The 15,815-nt window shown below is 55.1% G+C and overlaps 3 protein-coding genes and 1 non-coding gene across 4 annotated transcripts; 3 read left to right on the top strand and 1 right to left on the bottom strand.

The window, feature by feature from the left end:
* Positions 1–680: 680 nt before the first annotated feature.
* TRAVEDRAFT_52762 (uncharacterized protein) lies at positions 681–1,786 on the top strand (the record flags this gene model as incomplete). Its single annotated transcript, XM_008045355.1, has 7 exons — positions 681–812; positions 876–984; positions 1,038–1,090; positions 1,145–1,415; positions 1,468–1,531; positions 1,590–1,722; positions 1,775–1,786. The coding sequence occupies 7 exons, from the start codon at positions 681–683 to the stop codon at positions 1,784–1,786; spliced, it is 774 nt and encodes a 257-aa protein (XP_008043546.1).
* Positions 1,787–5,523: 3,737 nt separating this feature from the next.
* On the top strand, positions 5,524–6,070 carry TRAVEDRAFT_52761 (uncharacterized protein; the record flags this gene model as incomplete). Its single annotated transcript, XM_008045354.1, has 3 exons — positions 5,524–5,585; positions 5,670–5,678; positions 5,734–6,070. The coding sequence occupies 3 exons, from the start codon at positions 5,524–5,526 to the stop codon at positions 6,068–6,070; spliced, it is 408 nt and encodes a 135-aa protein (XP_008043545.1).
* Positions 6,071–7,276: 1,206 nt separating this feature from the next.
* TRAVEDRAFT_52760 (uncharacterized protein) lies at positions 7,277–7,808 on the top strand (the record flags this gene model as incomplete). Its single annotated transcript, XM_008045353.1, has 4 exons — positions 7,277–7,452; positions 7,512–7,566; positions 7,615–7,709; positions 7,751–7,808. 4 exons carry the CDS (start codon positions 7,277–7,279, stop codon positions 7,806–7,808), a joined length of 384 nt encoding a protein of 127 aa, XP_008043544.1.
* Positions 7,809–13,867: 6,059 nt separating this feature from the next.
* Positions 13,868–13,949, bottom strand: TRAVEDRAFT_t204. Its single transcript has one exon. It is a non-coding gene; the product is annotated as a tRNA-Cys (tRNA).
* Positions 13,950–15,815: the final 1,866 nt, after the last annotated feature.

The following is a 15,815-nucleotide window of genomic DNA, read 5'->3' as shown; positions in this document are numbered from 1 at the left end:
TGGAACGTGCCGCTCCCCTCTCCATATGCAGTGGGTGAGGCTGTCATATAAGGTTCGATAGATGCCATGATGCGGTGCGTGGTTGCGGCTCGACTGCAGCTACAAGTACGGTGCTTGGTCTGGCGGTGCTCGTGTCCGACTCCCTCCTCTCGCTTCCTCGCTGCTGCCTCCGCCCACGCTCACCGTCTTGCCCGCCCTCACGCCAGACCATGGAGAACTCGCGCCTCCCGATCGAGGTCTGCGAACGTGTCATCGATGAGTGTTCCAATTTCCATTGGATATGCCGCAATGAGACTCTGAGAGCCTGTGCACTGACATGCTCTCAGTGGCTTCATCGGAGCCGGTATAACCTGTACCATGAGCTAAGGGTTTGGGATAGTGAAGCAGCTGGCTTAATTGTGGACACACTCACAGGCAGACCTGAGCTTGCTGAGTATGTGAGAGTGATTGACATATGGCCTTATAACAACTATGTACCCTTGACTGAGGTGTTGAGCCTTCCCTCACTAAAGAAGTGTCAGAGGCTTGAAATAAGCATAGGAGATCTGAGCTGTTTTCCCCCAAGATATGTGCAGAATTGCCTGGTCCCATTGCTGACCTATTTTGAGAGTGTGGTTACATTGAATTACCAAGTCTGGTCAACTGCTGCAGCCATAGACTTTTTCCACATCATCTGGGAAATGCCCCAGCTACTACAGTGTAGCATCCACAGTGTAGCCGATTTCACACTAGCTGCATCATCATTGGACCAGCTGAAGAAGACAGCATTGAAGATCAAGCCCAGCCTGCACCTAAACACATTGCAACTTTCGGTGAGCTCACAACATGAATATCCTAACTTGATTGCATCTTGTAAGTGGTAACCCACTCTTCAGCTCAGCAATTTGCCACACATCCAGGGCTATCCCCCACAAGGAGCATTTGGGTCACTTGTGAATCTCACCAAGTTTGTATTTGCATTCAAAGCTGCTGCTGCAGTGTCAGGTGAGTATGACTTTGTGGTATGCCTCTCTTCTCTCACATGAGCAATCTGCTAGACAGTTTCCTTCAATTTCTGGGTGAGATGGTGTCCCTGGAAGAACTCATCATTGTAGTCCAGTTTGAAGATCATAGTAGACCAGGAGGAGCTGACTTTCTTGCACAGGTGTTAAGATCTATGCAGTCATCACATCGCAAGAAATGTGTCATTTACTTTCGTGCAAGTTACCAGTACCAGTGCAAACGGGGTGATTTGCTTGAAATCATCAGCGGTGAAGCAATGCAGCAGTGGTTACAAGATTTGCCCTCCATTCCAGAGTTCATCATCACAGTAGATGAGAATGATGCAGCTTTCAACAAGGATTGGTGGACCACAGAGATCACAAAGAAGCTGCCTGCCTTGGAGGACACCCTAATGGTGCATGTTGATATTGATGGTATGTCAGATGCATTTTTTCATTGAGGGCCAATGCACTGAACATGTTTCAGATGGGGTGGAATGGTACAAGAATTTATGGATAGAAGACTTGCCAGCAGAGGCTGCCTCATCTATGTGAGTGAAAATATTGCACTGACACATTTTGTACTTACATTGTTGATGTTTTATGCAGCAATACTGAGACCAACATGCACATCAACTCTGAGCTTGATGAACTCTCAGCTGTATCTGAAGACCCATACCCTGGGATTGATGGGAGCAACCATGAAGATAATACAGTCACTGAGGCAGTTAGTGCTTTTCAAGTAAGTCCTGAACCTCCCCTACATTCACATCCAAACTCAATTGAGGATGCAGGTCATTGAATGAATACTGCCATATACATGCTACTGGTCACCTCTTCCCATAGATACAGATTCTGATTTAATCTCTGTACCTTTTTCCCTCTTCCTCTTCTCCTCTTCTTTTTCCCCATTCTTTGCACCTCCACACTGTACCCCACCCAATGGCCCCCTGGCAGACTGGCAACAGCACAAAGATGGTAAGGCACCAACGGGCAGCAGTGCGACCTCCCGCTGTCGAGCGGGGGCGACGTGCGGACGCAAATAGGAGGCGTGCTGCACACGCCCGTCCGTGCCCGAGTCATTCCTTTGTGCCTGCGCTGGCGAGCGGGCGGTCCATGGGTGGGACTTCTTGGTTCCTGTGACGGTCTCTGGATTCGGTTATGTACGAGCGAGTGCGTGCGATGTATGCGATGTCGGCGACAATTAGATGTGTATTTATCGAACTTGTGCGCTACAGAGCGTTCGACAAGCTACGCTGAGTCACGGGGACGCTGCAGCGTCATACGGGCGGTGGCGACTATCTGAGGACGGGCTGATCCTATGCGGACGTTCCTGCATGGAGTCTCGAGTCAGCAGGAAGCAGGTGCGCACGAGATTTGAGAGGGGCGACGACGTACGCTGCTTCGTGCGGTGGTAGCCAACCCACAATATTGGCACACCGGAACAGCGAGCTGAGGGTTCCGCGCACCGGAAGCCGCGTGATGCACTGTCTGAAGCAGGCCGAGCAAAGGCGTCGTCGTCGGAGTGCCGCGAGAAGGCACCGCGACTGCGCACGGCTGAAGCGCGCAGTCGCGGACCAGAGAGAACGGTCGAAGACTCGAAGGCGCATTGCGCGTGGCATGACGCTGGTCGAGGGGAGGGGACGTGTCGTTGTGTCGTTTGCGGATGTTCATCAGGCTTCAAGAAGCCTGCGGACAGTGCGAGAGCCGGGGTATGAAGTGCGGAGATATGGTCGAGAGCCCAGAGGGCGGGGCACTCGTTCGAGGGACCGCTACCGCCACCGCCGAGCATTTGCAGCCAGAGCGACAAGGGATGCTTTAACGTTGTAATACGTAGCTGCGAACACTCGCGGCGATTGCCTGCTTCAATGCAAGCTATGAACATGTCGATCTAGGATCGATAGACGGTGACAACTCACCGGGGCAGCCATGAACATCCGCCACTCGTGCTTCTCGTGTTTGGGCGACGCAAAGTATACGTGTTGACTATCGCGCAAGTACTTGGCGCTAAGCTGCGAACAGCCTACCCCAGCGCAGGGTTGCAAACCAAGGGAGGGGTGCGCGGTGGCGAACTTCGCGCAGGAGGATCCAAGCCAGGCAGACAACTCGGAGTGAGAGCAGGGAGAGCAGCAGGCGAGGATAAACACAAACTCACCGATGAGGGTGAAGCGGCGCCTTGCACGCTGTGTAGCGGTCGAGGAATTGCAGCATCTACTTCAGCGGGGAGGGATGCACGCCACGGCGCGAGGCGACATACTGGCGGTGTTCCGGAGGACAAAATCGCCCGCGAGCTCAATGCGGGTTTTGATAGCCTCCTTTCTATCCTTTGAACTTGGCGAAAAACTTGTACAGCGCACTCCATGATGCGGATCTTGCGCTTGAGGGTGAACTGCCAGTAGATTCGGTTGCAGTGGGTGTTCGTCATCTTGACTAAACGTTTAGCATGAAATAGCCCATAGATTATGCCAGCAGGGATAGCCAGAGGAGCACCGAGGCCTAAGGACAAGCCGAGAGAGACGAAGTTGAAGCTTTGTGAGCGTCGAGATAGAGGGGCAGAACGTCGCCGCAGGACCCCGGCAAGCTCACCAAGAGGTCATATCCCACTTTCGGGGGTACTTATATGGTAATTTTAACTATATACGGCAATGTGCCTGGGCGCTTAGATCACGTGTACCCCCGAAAATGGCCCTTTTGGCGGTGTCTCGGGATGTGAGCTCTTGGTGAGCTTTCCGGGGTCCTGTCGCCGCCCGCATGCCCTGGGATCGTCTGACATCATCGCCCAGGACGGGTGTAGGCGCTCGTACTGGCCTGGCTCTTCATTCCATCCGCGACTACCACGACTCGAACTCGCTGCTCTACTAGCACCCCTCTGAAAGATCTAGTCCCCCTCATACTCATATTTCAGTGAATGGTGCTAGATGCTACAGGTCGCGCACAGTGCGACAATCTATAAAGCTTCCTCGTACGTCCTCTCCGCGTTCTCTATCAATCCCTACACAAGACCGTGCTTTGCACCTCCTGAAGACTCAAGCCAGAACTGCCGTGTTTCCGCCGGAATAAAATACCCAGAACTCGGCAAGCCCTGGTCATCAACTTCGCGATGAGACACTCCCCGCGCGGTACGCACACTGCGTTTACCGTGCATCAAAGCTCCGTGCCGCAGCACACGGTACTGCATGAGCGGCGCAAGACGAACTTGAAGGTCGCCCCCCTCATGTCTTAGCCCTTCCTGATCACGCAGACTCTACACAACTAGCCTGTAGTCAGAATTATTTGGCCTATATGTCGCGCCTCAGGGCTCATGCTTCTTCAGGATGTTACGGGCATCACAACGATGCATCGACGTAGCACACGCTTCTGGCACCTCGACGCTCCTGGACGTCTCAAGGTCGCCATGAGATTGCACTCCGAAGGACACGTCATCGAGTAGCGCGGCGCTATGGTGCGCGATGTCCCGCCCGTCCTGCATAGACTACCGGAGAGTCCGTGCAAGTCCGAAGGTCGGTGCTTTGCACATCTTCCCCCAGATCTCTGCTCATTTGCTCCAGCCGTCTCGGTAGACGATCTTGCAGTAGTACTACACGTAAGCCGCTACTCCCACCAGGCCTTCTGTTACGACACCCGAGCTAACCGCATGGTGCAGCGAATACGCCCGCGTGCGATGGTCATGCAAACAGAAGCTATTGGAGCTGTGCACGCGCGTATATCCGAGTGCTACCGCAGGACGTGTGCGAGTCCCCGTCGTGCGTCGTGTCAAGATCGTGTAGTACGTTCGCGCTCCTGCCTGCTGTGATTGCATTATATAGCTAAACGCGTCCAATCCAGCTATGGACGCGCCGCCGATTCAGGGCCTTCCACTCTCCCTCCTTTGCGCAGCGCGCAGCCTGTTGCACAACACAGCTTTCAAGCTTGCCAAGACACGTTTATGCGCCATATCCCCCGACGGTGCTCTCGCGTCTCTCGACCCTCTCATACACCGCAAGCACTTTTGTTTCGTCGCTGTGACCCAACTACAATGCCGTGTGCACTTACCACGATGCGGTCTTCATCAATCCTTCCGCGCGTTGGCACAGTCCCGGAGTGATTCAAGCGCGTCTTTTATGAGCTCCCCTTTGTGCCGCACTCCCCACGAAACACGAGCTCGCCGAGGATGACCTACCGTGGCTCCCAGACTCACTACGCGTCGCATTCTAGCAACACTAGCGCGGGCCGGCCCTGGTCGCGCCGTTCACGAGGACGGGGGCGTCAATAAATCGGTACGCTCATACACGCCAGCCTTTTCACGAGATACGATGATCCTCAGCGCGCCCTCCCTCATACACCTGCAGCGCAGCAGGACATCGCGTGAATTCTCGACAGCGGGGACCGAGCGGGGGACTATGAGTGAGTCCAAGAACGATCCAGTACGCGCAGGCAGCTGTAGTACCTCTTAGTACCGCCGAAACCGCCCGCTGTACGCAACAGCGAGCGGCGGTTCGGGATCGAATTCGCGCTGCGACTTCCGGATGTCCCGACACAGGAGCTCGTGTTGGGCTAGTGCTTGATGTTCGCGCACCAGGCACTGCTATTCGTTTGCAGGAGGGCTTTGGACGATACCCGCAACGGGTGAGTGGTACTCCTCCTGCGTTTTGGGTGAAAACGTAACAGCTATTCCTACAGCGGAGAATGTACTATCTCTCCATCCTCTAGGGAGTTCTGGTTAGCAGACCCCGCGTTATCCTCTGTTTTGTCACTCACTGGTCCGTGGGGATAGCTCGCGATACTCTCGCCCCCGCCCGCGTTTGTTGCACACCGCTGAGGCACCGCTATCCGAGGACGACTCATTGTGGACGACGGACGACTCGTACATGGCGGACGTGACAGTCGTTCTCGGCTACATGGCGGACGTGACGGTCGTCCTCGGCCGCACACACGCCTCGAGCCGGACGGCACGCACCTGCCAGACGGGCCTTCGGCTCGCTCGCCAGGCGGTTGAAGTCGACGTAGGGCTTGGATTGGGCTTGGAGCAAACCTGCGGAAAAGTGCGGGCAAAACGTGTTCCCGTGCGCGGAGCTGCTGGAGCGACGATCGATGAGAGCATGGACCAGTAGATCTGCGCGTCCAGGAGCAGGCCAGCCGCGATTGCAGATCGCGGCTTCGACACGAGGCTACCACCGGACAACAATTCGGAGGTGGAGCGCAGACGGCCACGTTGCGCACCGTCGGTCATCGACGACCCGACTGATGGTTGCTACGAGTCGACCCGAGTCGACAAAGTCCCACACACACTGGTCGCGTTCTCTCGCGCTTCAAAGAACGAATCGAATTCCGTACGCGTCTCTTTCCACCTAGTTCTCTCGCAGTACTGACGCCTCGACAGCTGTAATTTTGCGCAAGGTATGGCCCGAGAGTGTGCGCGATCAAGGCCATAGGGAGTCGCCCCGCAGAACTTGAACTCCCATGGCAACTTGCCGACGAGACGTTTGTGGGCCTGCCGGAACACTCCGCGAGGAAAGCTGCCCGCATGGCGCGAATTCTGGCTAGCACTACGCAGGTTCATGCAGGCAGCAAATCGCATCACGATTATCGGTAAGCCTTGTTCGGGCCTGTCATGCGACATGCGACCGTGTGTTCTAACATACGACGGTCTCTCTGTACGGTGATTGCAAGTGTCCGCACCCCTTACTATTACATCTACTAGACCTCAGACGTGTGTCCGAGCTCGTTCCAGGCGTTGAGGCACAACCAGAGAAGATCTCCCTTGTCCAACCCCAGTGATCTAAAGTGAGTGGCGGCGCTCACCTTGTTGTAGTACCGTACTGTTTAGGGGTTGCTCATGCTCGTATCACCGCAGACATCGACCCAGTGGCCCTCCAAACCCCATCGCCTCCATCGAAATGTGCGAGACACGAAGCCCGCTCACATTGGCTTCACCGCGCAACACACCATTTCCCTGCGCAGCGCGGATGTGCCTTCTCCGGGAACCTGTTCGCTGACGACACGGATGGCTGCAACGGTCGGTGCCGAAAGATCGAGGGCTGCCCCGTGGCCCACGTCCTGTCGGGCTAGGATTGGGCGGCTTTGGAGGTCTGCTGGTTGTTCTGGAGACCCCGCTGTGAGACCCCCCTCCTGTCATGCTCCTTGTATCGCTCACAATTTGCAGCATGTATATGAACGCGCAGAACGTCGCGCTCTCCCTTGTTTGCGCGGCACACAGCCTATCGTGCGACGTCGTACTGAGACTCGCGAGGAAGCACCTCTGTGCAATCTGAGACGCCGAGCATCCCCCGAAGGCGTCCGCGCGCCCTGCAACCAAGATGAGCCCCGCTCCGTCGTATCTGTCGGCCGATGCCGCCGCGGTGCACATATACCACGACGTGGTATTCATCATTCTCTTCGCGCGCAAGTACAGCATCCCGAAACTCCTCAAGCGCACATTCCACGAGCTCCTCGCGAGCGCTGAGTTCTGGATCGCGCTCACGGCGGACCGCAAGTGGCAGGCTCACCGAGGACGACCTGCTGCGCTTGTACCATGCACGGCACGTCCTCCAGCAGCGTTGGAGCGAAGCGGTCACGAGAATGGCGCGTCGATGTGCCGGGGGGATGGGTGCGTGCTCAATATAATAATTCCAGCAGGTGCCAGCACTGACGCAAGATGATGTTGGAGAGCGAGGTGGTCGAGGCAGGGATGGGTGACCCGCTGCGGTACGACACGTCGAGTGGGTTGACGAAGGAGCAGAAGGAGGCGTGGTGCTGCGGGTGCCGCAAGGGCTGGACTGACATGCTGGCAGTGAAACGGGGCAGTGGGAGTGGTGGGCGAGCTTTGGAGACTTCATGCAGCTTGCGTGAGTGGGTATGAGCAGCCAACATCGTCGATGGGGTCTTTGATAAGATTTACGAGGTAGACGGATGTACATTACAAATTCGACGAATGCAATAGAGAATGTTCACAGTTCGATGTATGCAGAACTTGGCTGTCCCGTAAGTCTGAACGGGCAAAGATGCCCCTGGGTCCTCCCGTATTGTAAGACGCTGTACAAAACATCCCAGTACATAGTATGGCAGAGCTCCGGACACCGTAGCCTACCGGTTCGTTCTTGGGCGCCGGTTCATGGCTCGTGCGCGGCGTAGCCCAGCTGCTCAAAGGATCACTCGAGTTCGGCACCTGGTCTTCAACACCACCACCAGGCGACGCCGTATCGACGGGGACCGGCCTGGAGGGAGTCGTCCTCTAGCTCAGAGGTCAGTGGTGTCTACATTTTGCGAGTTCTTGGAGTCGGCGCGGGCTTCACCACCGCCGTCTACGGGACTCCAGCTTGACCGGCAGCACCATCGGGGTTTGCGGCCGTGCACATGACGGAACTCAGCCTCCGCCGTTGACGTGTTCCGACGCCTCTCTGGTGCAGAGTCGCAGCACGCGCGAGCCTGTGCTGTGGTCTGCACAAGCGCGGGACAGTCGTTCAGGCGGGGAAGCAGGGCGCGAGGATCCGGAGCGCTGTGGTTGCGGCGCGTGGGTGTGCATGTATGTCAGTCGGTATCGAGAACCACGCCATGTACGGACGCACATGCGTCCATCTGAAGGTCTTCGTACACACGACATGGAGCGACGCACCGCCTGAGGCAGGTCGTGTGAGAGTGTCGCCTCGCGTGGCAGTCCTCCGGGTCTCCAAGAACTTGACTATTGCAAGGGGATGAAGGTCGCAGGCGCAACCTGAAGCCTCCAACGGGCGGGGTCGCATGATGAGAAGGTTGGCGCTTACGCATGCAAAGAAGTTGTGTCGTTACACTGCAAGCAGGTATTCGGCGGGTAGATTTGGCCGTCATGCTTCCGCACGCACGCGGGCAGCACGCCGTTGAGGCTCGAGGGCGCGGCGAAGAGAGCAGCGGGAGAGTTCGCCTGGGACGGTGCCGTGGTGCATTGATAGCGCAACATACGCGCGGTACCTGAACGTTCCAGAGCCCAGCTGCGTGCGCTGACGGTGATACTGTGCCCACCAGACGTTAAGCGAAGCGACGTAACCCTAGATTAGGGCGTGGGAAGGGGGAAAGGAGGCGATGGGTGGCCGGGGACAGGGGGACAAGCGCCCAAATAGGCGATGCGATTGGCCTGAACGATGTTTAGCGCTCGTTGCCTCCAAAAATTACCAAAACGGGAAGGGGAGGATTAGGCGATGAGTGGCCGGGGACATGGGGACAAGCGCCCATATAGGCGATGCGATGAGGCCCCGGGGACAGGGGACATCGCTTAACGTCTGGTGGGCACAGTATGTCGCTACGATGAGAAGGTGTGAGCACTCAACCTTGAACGGTAGGCAGAAACGACTTACCGCGGCAGCGTGCTGATCTAGTTCCGTCCGTCTTGTTAACGCGAGGTGCGTAGGGACGGAGAACTGTCGCGCGCTGTACCGTGTGCGAGATGCCCATTGTGGCTGGCGCTAGCTTCGACGACCAAGAGCCGGCGGGGAGAAGGATTTCGAGCAGACGGTCGGGCTGAGACTCACCGAGGGCAACCACAGAGACAATGCCCACCTCCTGTGGTAACTCTGATGCACCACACGCCGTACGCGCCCAGGCCCCCCTTATGCACCAACGGCCGTAGGTTAGCGACAAACCTGACATAAGCATCGGAGTTTGTATTTGGCCTCCAAATGCGGTAACCAGCCCCGGGAAAGGCAGTAGGGCCTGTTATCTCAATAGATAACAGGCACTTTCTTATCTATTCAGCCAAATTAGGCAGGCACTAACCAATCTAATCCACAGGGCGCTTTTTCTGATCACATCTCGCCCAAATCAGGCAGGTGGGCTCAATCCTGGGGTGGACCACCATGCAGGGGTCCCCCCGGGTTCTCTAGCTCACTCATTTCTCATCCAATTGACCTCATTGTTTTTGCAGTATGTTCGCATTTCATAGGCGTTCAAAACGCGCCGCTTACGATATCACACAGTAAGCTATCAGGTGCGGTATCAAGGATGCACCCAACCTACTATAGGAAACACAGTTTGCTGCGTTACGCATCCGTTTTTTACCGGGATTGCACGCGAATGTGTGCGTTATAAAGGTATGCATTAGAGCTCTCAGACGCGTCCTTTCGCGCATGATTTGGCGTGGATTTGGCGGTGCAGCGGCTTCTGCACTCTGGGCAGGGGTACAAGCTGCAGCTCCATCAAATCTCCGCCGAATCATTTCGTTGTTGCTGTAAAAGATGCTGATACACATTCCTAGTACAGGAGTATTACTCGCATTGGACTGCGCGCCCAAAAAACCGTGCGAATGCGGCTATTTCTGCCCAGGTATCCCCACAGACCTTCCAGGACGATTTCGCCTCGGATCCTGCGCGAATCGCGGCGCGCAATACCTCGTTCGAAAGCTACTGAGCACACCTTTCCAACGGTGTATTGCACGTGAAGATCCGACCGCCGAGGCCGCCGGGGCAACGTGGCTCTCCTCCTGGCCCCTTGTCCCCTCTATACTCTGGTCCTTCTTCACCCCCTTTATCCGAGCAGCCAGTAGTGTTTTCGTAGTAATTATACCATGTTCTGAAATCCATACCCGGCCTGTGAACGCTCAATCTAGCTGTCTGTGTAGGGCAGAACTCAATGTATGCAAATTTCGCACCACCTCCGAATGATTGCGTATATCTACATGGGAAATGGACGTATCACCTCTCGGTTTTTTGCGTTGGGTAGGTATAACATACAGGCAGTACGGTGCCAAGTTACAAATATATCGTGAACGAATTGGTGCCTCAGGACCGTATGCATCATTGCCAATCATGAGGCCCATATCCTCGGCAGTTCTCGTCCAAATCGTATATGAAGCGCGTAATCCGGTAGCGAATACATAGAACTGTGTGCCTACAAAGTTTCAATACGATTGAGGGAAATATGAGCGAGCTACTGGCGAGACAATGGCCCAGCACTCCTACCACCCAGACTGTCTTAAGACGGTCTGGGCGGCTGTGCTGGGAACTCTCTGTGCTCGCAACCAGTGCTCCTGCCAGACAGCCCTGCAGCACTCCTTAATACATACCTCTGGCACATCCTCACCGAAAATTACGATTTTGGGCTCATTTTGAAGGTGCCTTCAGTGGGCTTCCAGCCTTGTAGATATGACATTAGACCTATCCAGCAAATGAGTGCATATGAGCGATCTTTCCTGAGACTGATAAGCTTACAGCACGCTCAGCTGAGCGCCGATAAGGCTGAAAATTTGGGATCGTGTACCGAGGGTACCTATATAATACCCTGTAAGAGCGATTTGGATTTGGATACGGTCCGGGCCACCGGTAGCATGTTCTACTCACAGGCCCAAAAAACCAACTAGATGTTTGTTTATGCAACTTTCCGGGTTTCCATATCTACGTAGGCTCATACAATACATTTTGCATACATCCCTGAGTGCAGAAAAAGGGTTTCTACAGGATTGGAGGGCATACATGAGAGGAGAGTGAGTATGTGAGGCAGGAGAAGACCTACCTTGCCCCGGAACGACCAGCGGTCGGATCGCAATGTGTGATACCGCGTCGGAAAGGTGCATTCCATAGCTTTCCAACGATGTACTTTGCGCGACAATTTGTGCTGCGGTTGGGACGCGATCGTCCTGGGAAAGGGGCTGTGGCTGAGCAGGAAATGCTCCTTCGGGCGGTCCTGCGTGCGCGCGGCGCTATGCGAATGGGACGCCCCTATTCTACAGGTATGTTAGCGTGGATTGCAAAAAGAACGAAGCAATTCGGTGGAGATCTGGTGAAGCTGCAGTATGCAGCTCTCCTCTCACTGCATAAGCTGCAGCGCGTCCAGAACTCCACCGAATCACGCGCGAGAGGTCTCGTCCGAAAGCTATGGTACATACCTTTAAAACGTATATACTCAAGTGCTAATGCGGTACGAAACGGAAGCGCGATGTGGAGAACACTGTTCCCTGTATTAGAACATCAGTAAGCCACATGGGAAGAGCAAATATGGACCGATTTACGATGTAAGGGTCTCGTTCTGTTCGCCCTGGCAATGCGCACATATTTCAAAAACAACGAGGTCAATCGGATGAGAAGCGAGTGAGGTAGGGAGCCCGGGGCTACCCCTACATGGTGGTTTGCCCCGGGATTGAGCCGCCTGCCTGATTTGGGCCGGGTGTGATCGAGAAAAGCGCCCTGTAGATTAGATCAGTAAGTGCCTGCCTAATGTGGCCAAAAAGATAAGAAAGCGCCTGTTATCTACTGAGATAACAGGCCCTACTGCCTTTCCTGGGGCCGGTTACTACATTTGGAGGGCAAATCCAATCTCCGACGCTTATGTCAGGTGGGCCACCTAACCTACGGCCGTTGGTGCATAACGGGTGCCTGGGCGCGTACGGCGTCTGGTGCATCAGAGTTACGACAGCGGCTGCAATGCCCTGCCCGCCGCGCCGCCGTGGTCAACGATTCCGCTGCCAGGACAACTTTTGGATATCAATCGTCACGCGTGCGAGAGCCCGTCTTGTCGTGCGCGTACGAGTCGTTCCAGAGAGGTTGCGGGCGAGCCGTGACAGGTGCAGAGGGGCTCAGCAGCAAGCGATGTACTGATGGTATGGTTGATAGGTGCTCGGGATATGCAGTTCAGCATGATGCTGTACTCACTCACTCAGGATGCGGTATGCGACTAGCGCGGCCAGTGAGCCCAGTGAACATGTCGAGCTTGGGACTCGGCGGTATCCAGCGAGCGTGTTACTGCCAGGTCGTTGTTGAAGTCGATAGTGCAGAGCAGACGTCGAGCAGAATGCAACTCATGTATTACGTCGATGGAGTGAGCGAGAGGGCGGCGAGGACAGACGATGTGCAGCCGTCCGAGTGTGAGAGATCTACTCTTAGTTATATAGTGGTGAACAGCCGCCGGATTACGCCCGGCACGTCTTCTGCGATCGTCAAGGTCTGCCTGCCGGGTACAAACACAATCATTGCGGGTGATGTCATCCAACTGCTCTCTCATGAGCAGACAGGGTTCTCTCAGAGCCCTGTACACGACGAGTTGCAACTCCTACGCCAAATAGGGCGCGCAAAGTTGCAACTTTGCGCGCCGGCGCCTATCCACGTTAAGCGCCCACCCAGTGCAGCTGTCCTGCGCCAAGGCTTGATATCTGATAGTAACCATCCTAGGTTGCCCCACCCCCGACGACAGTCCGACGCCCGACGCCCGGTCCCTCCCCCCATTCTCACCCCTGTCCGACCCCCGACCTTACCCGAGCTCTACACCCCCGCGCTCACGAGTTTCACCTCTGGGCGCCTACCGCCCTTATCCCCGACCTTCCAGTTCTCCTTTCGCTCGTCTCGCCCCCCATCCCTACCGCCCGTCTACCTCCCCTCACTCAGCACATGCACGGTTCCTGACTGCCGTCGCGCCACATTATGCTGACGCGAGGAATTTAACGCTCCCGACCTTGAACAGGCTGAGGCACTCCCCCGCAGAGGTTGTCGCGAACTTCAAGCGTCGCGTGCCTCCTCACCTGACCTTAATCTCCCAACGGGCTTGTCAGGCTTTCGAGCCCCGTCGTGGCTGCCATCACCCGCCACACCTGGTTTCGTCGCCCGACGGCGCTTAACTGCGCGCGCCCTCCGCGCCCCTCCATCAGCATTATGCGCAAGTGTCTTGAGTGTCTTGGCCGAGACACTTCAGACACTTAAGACACTATACCAGACCAAGACCAGTGATCTTGTGTCAGCCATGCGGCAGTTCTGGAATCAGACACTTGGGTCTTGAGGATCTGATATAAGATGGGAATGTCTTGGGCCAGAACCTCAGGTAAGACAAAAGTGTCTGGTGCAAGACCACTTGGGTCAGTAGTAAAAAAGGGTGCTAGTAGCCAAAACAACTACTAGCATACTAGAGTGGCCACCTCACAGCACACACCTATCGCAGGTAGGCGCATTTTTGGGAATTGCCCTTTGCAGGAATTGAACCTGCACCCTCAGGATTCCGTGAAGTGCAACCTGAGGTGATGTAGACCACTACACCAAAAGCCTGTATAGGTAGGGCACCATTGGAAGCCTATAACCACCACCCTTCCCCTTAGGGCTTATTTCTGGGTGGACTTAGTGTTCCTAGTAGTTCAAGGTGTGAATGAATATATGAATGATTATCAGACACTTGATGGCCTCTGTAATGATGGCTACCATGTTAAGTTGATATAAGTAATATTGTTGATATGAAGCTGGTCTTCACATATTTTTAGCAAAGAAGTCATGTCTTACTACAGTGTTAATGTCTCCCCTAAAACATGGTCTTAAGTCAGAGATGTATGAACTAGTGCCTGTAATGGAAAATGCAACACATTTGCATAGATGAGCACATGTCTGAACAGTCAGACACCAGTCTTATTTGTAAGACCATGTCTTACCTGTAAGATCAACATCTTATATGCAAGAATAAGTTCTGACCTGCAAGATCAAGTACTTGTGTGCAAGCACAAGGTCTTTCTAATAAGAACAAGGCCTTCCTCAAAGAACATGTTCTGCTTTACAAGAACACTGTCTTAGCACTCCAGACCAGTGGTCATCAGACCCAGACAGGCAGGTAAGACACAGACAGTGATAAGACAGTATTCAGACACTGTCATCAGACCAAGACCTATAAGACACCCTCGCAAAATGCTGATGTCGCGCCGCCTCGCGCGACCTCGCGCGCACCCTCGCGATCGCATCGCGCGCGGGCGCTTCGGCGCAACTGTACTTGCGTGTAGATGTGCCTGTCTGCAGGGACCCATACGGACCCATGGCCTTTTAGTCAGATTACAGACGATAAAGCAATATATTTGATTTAATCATTACGCTTTCGGAAACGGTAGCCATACGTAAGGATGGGGTTCGGTGCGCCACGGCGATGAACGTTCGTCTTGGGCATGGTCCGGCGGGACTCGGCGTACTCAATAGCACTCACCCATTCGACCGCCCCGCGCGTGCGGCGCTTCGCGCTCCGAATGCGGTCGGTATCGCCTTGAGTGTTCAACTTCCCGAGCAGATTGGCTGCATCCTTGAGGAAACCGGTGACTTCCGGGATACTGATCGTGTTCAAGTCCAAAGGAAGTTCGTGTTCGCGAAGTTCGCACACCCATTTGATGGTGCCGTGCATGCACTGAGTGGCATTGCGGAGGAAGCGGGTGTCGGGGTCTTCGGCTTGCTCTTCCAAGATCTTGATAGCAGCAAGCAAGCAGTTGATGAGATCGCTTGTTTCGACGTCTTCCTGGTCCTCGAGCTATAAGAGATGTAAGCGATAAACGATAAAACAAATAACTCATACTTACATCATATCCGGCGCCTCCACCTGCGCGTGTATGGGGCATTCCGTCACGTCCAGTCGGCGGCGGCTTGTCAGGGGAGGACATGATCTGCACGTAGTATTTGAGTCAGCAGTATTCACTTCCAGCATTGAGAGACTGGTCCTACCGGGGAGGATGATCGGAAATCTGCTGCCTCAGGTATATCGACATCAGAATCGTCGGATCGGGGGGCAGGAGCCGCGACGGGAGCGCGCAGTTTCACGCGCACTGCGGACTGCTTGGCACGCATGCGTGGAACCCAGCCATGATCACGGATTTGTTCGGGGGGCGCAGCTGTGACGCCGTCGATTGGGACCGTGAAGAAGGGTGGAATGTGGTACCGGATGACCTTTGGCCACCAGTACGCAGAGACCGCGCCTACAGCTTGAACGAGATGCTTGCAGAGCAGGTGTGCATGGTACTTCTGGGAGCCGCAATCGCATATCCAGCGGCGGATGTCTGTCTGGTATTCACCCCGAATGGGGACTTGACGCAGGCGCTCCCATGCACATTTGAAATCCTTCTGGCTGTGCGAGAGCTTTGCAGGCCTGCCGGGGCGAGGATCTCTGATG

This window comes from Trametes versicolor (genome assembly GCF_000271585.1).
Source record: "Trametes versicolor FP-101664 SS1 unplaced genomic scaffold TRAVEscaffold_12, whole genome shotgun sequence".
NCBI lineage: Eukaryota > Fungi > Basidiomycota > Agaricomycetes > Polyporales > Polyporaceae > Trametes > Trametes versicolor.
This window is presented reverse-complemented; position numbering and strand designations above follow the sequence as displayed.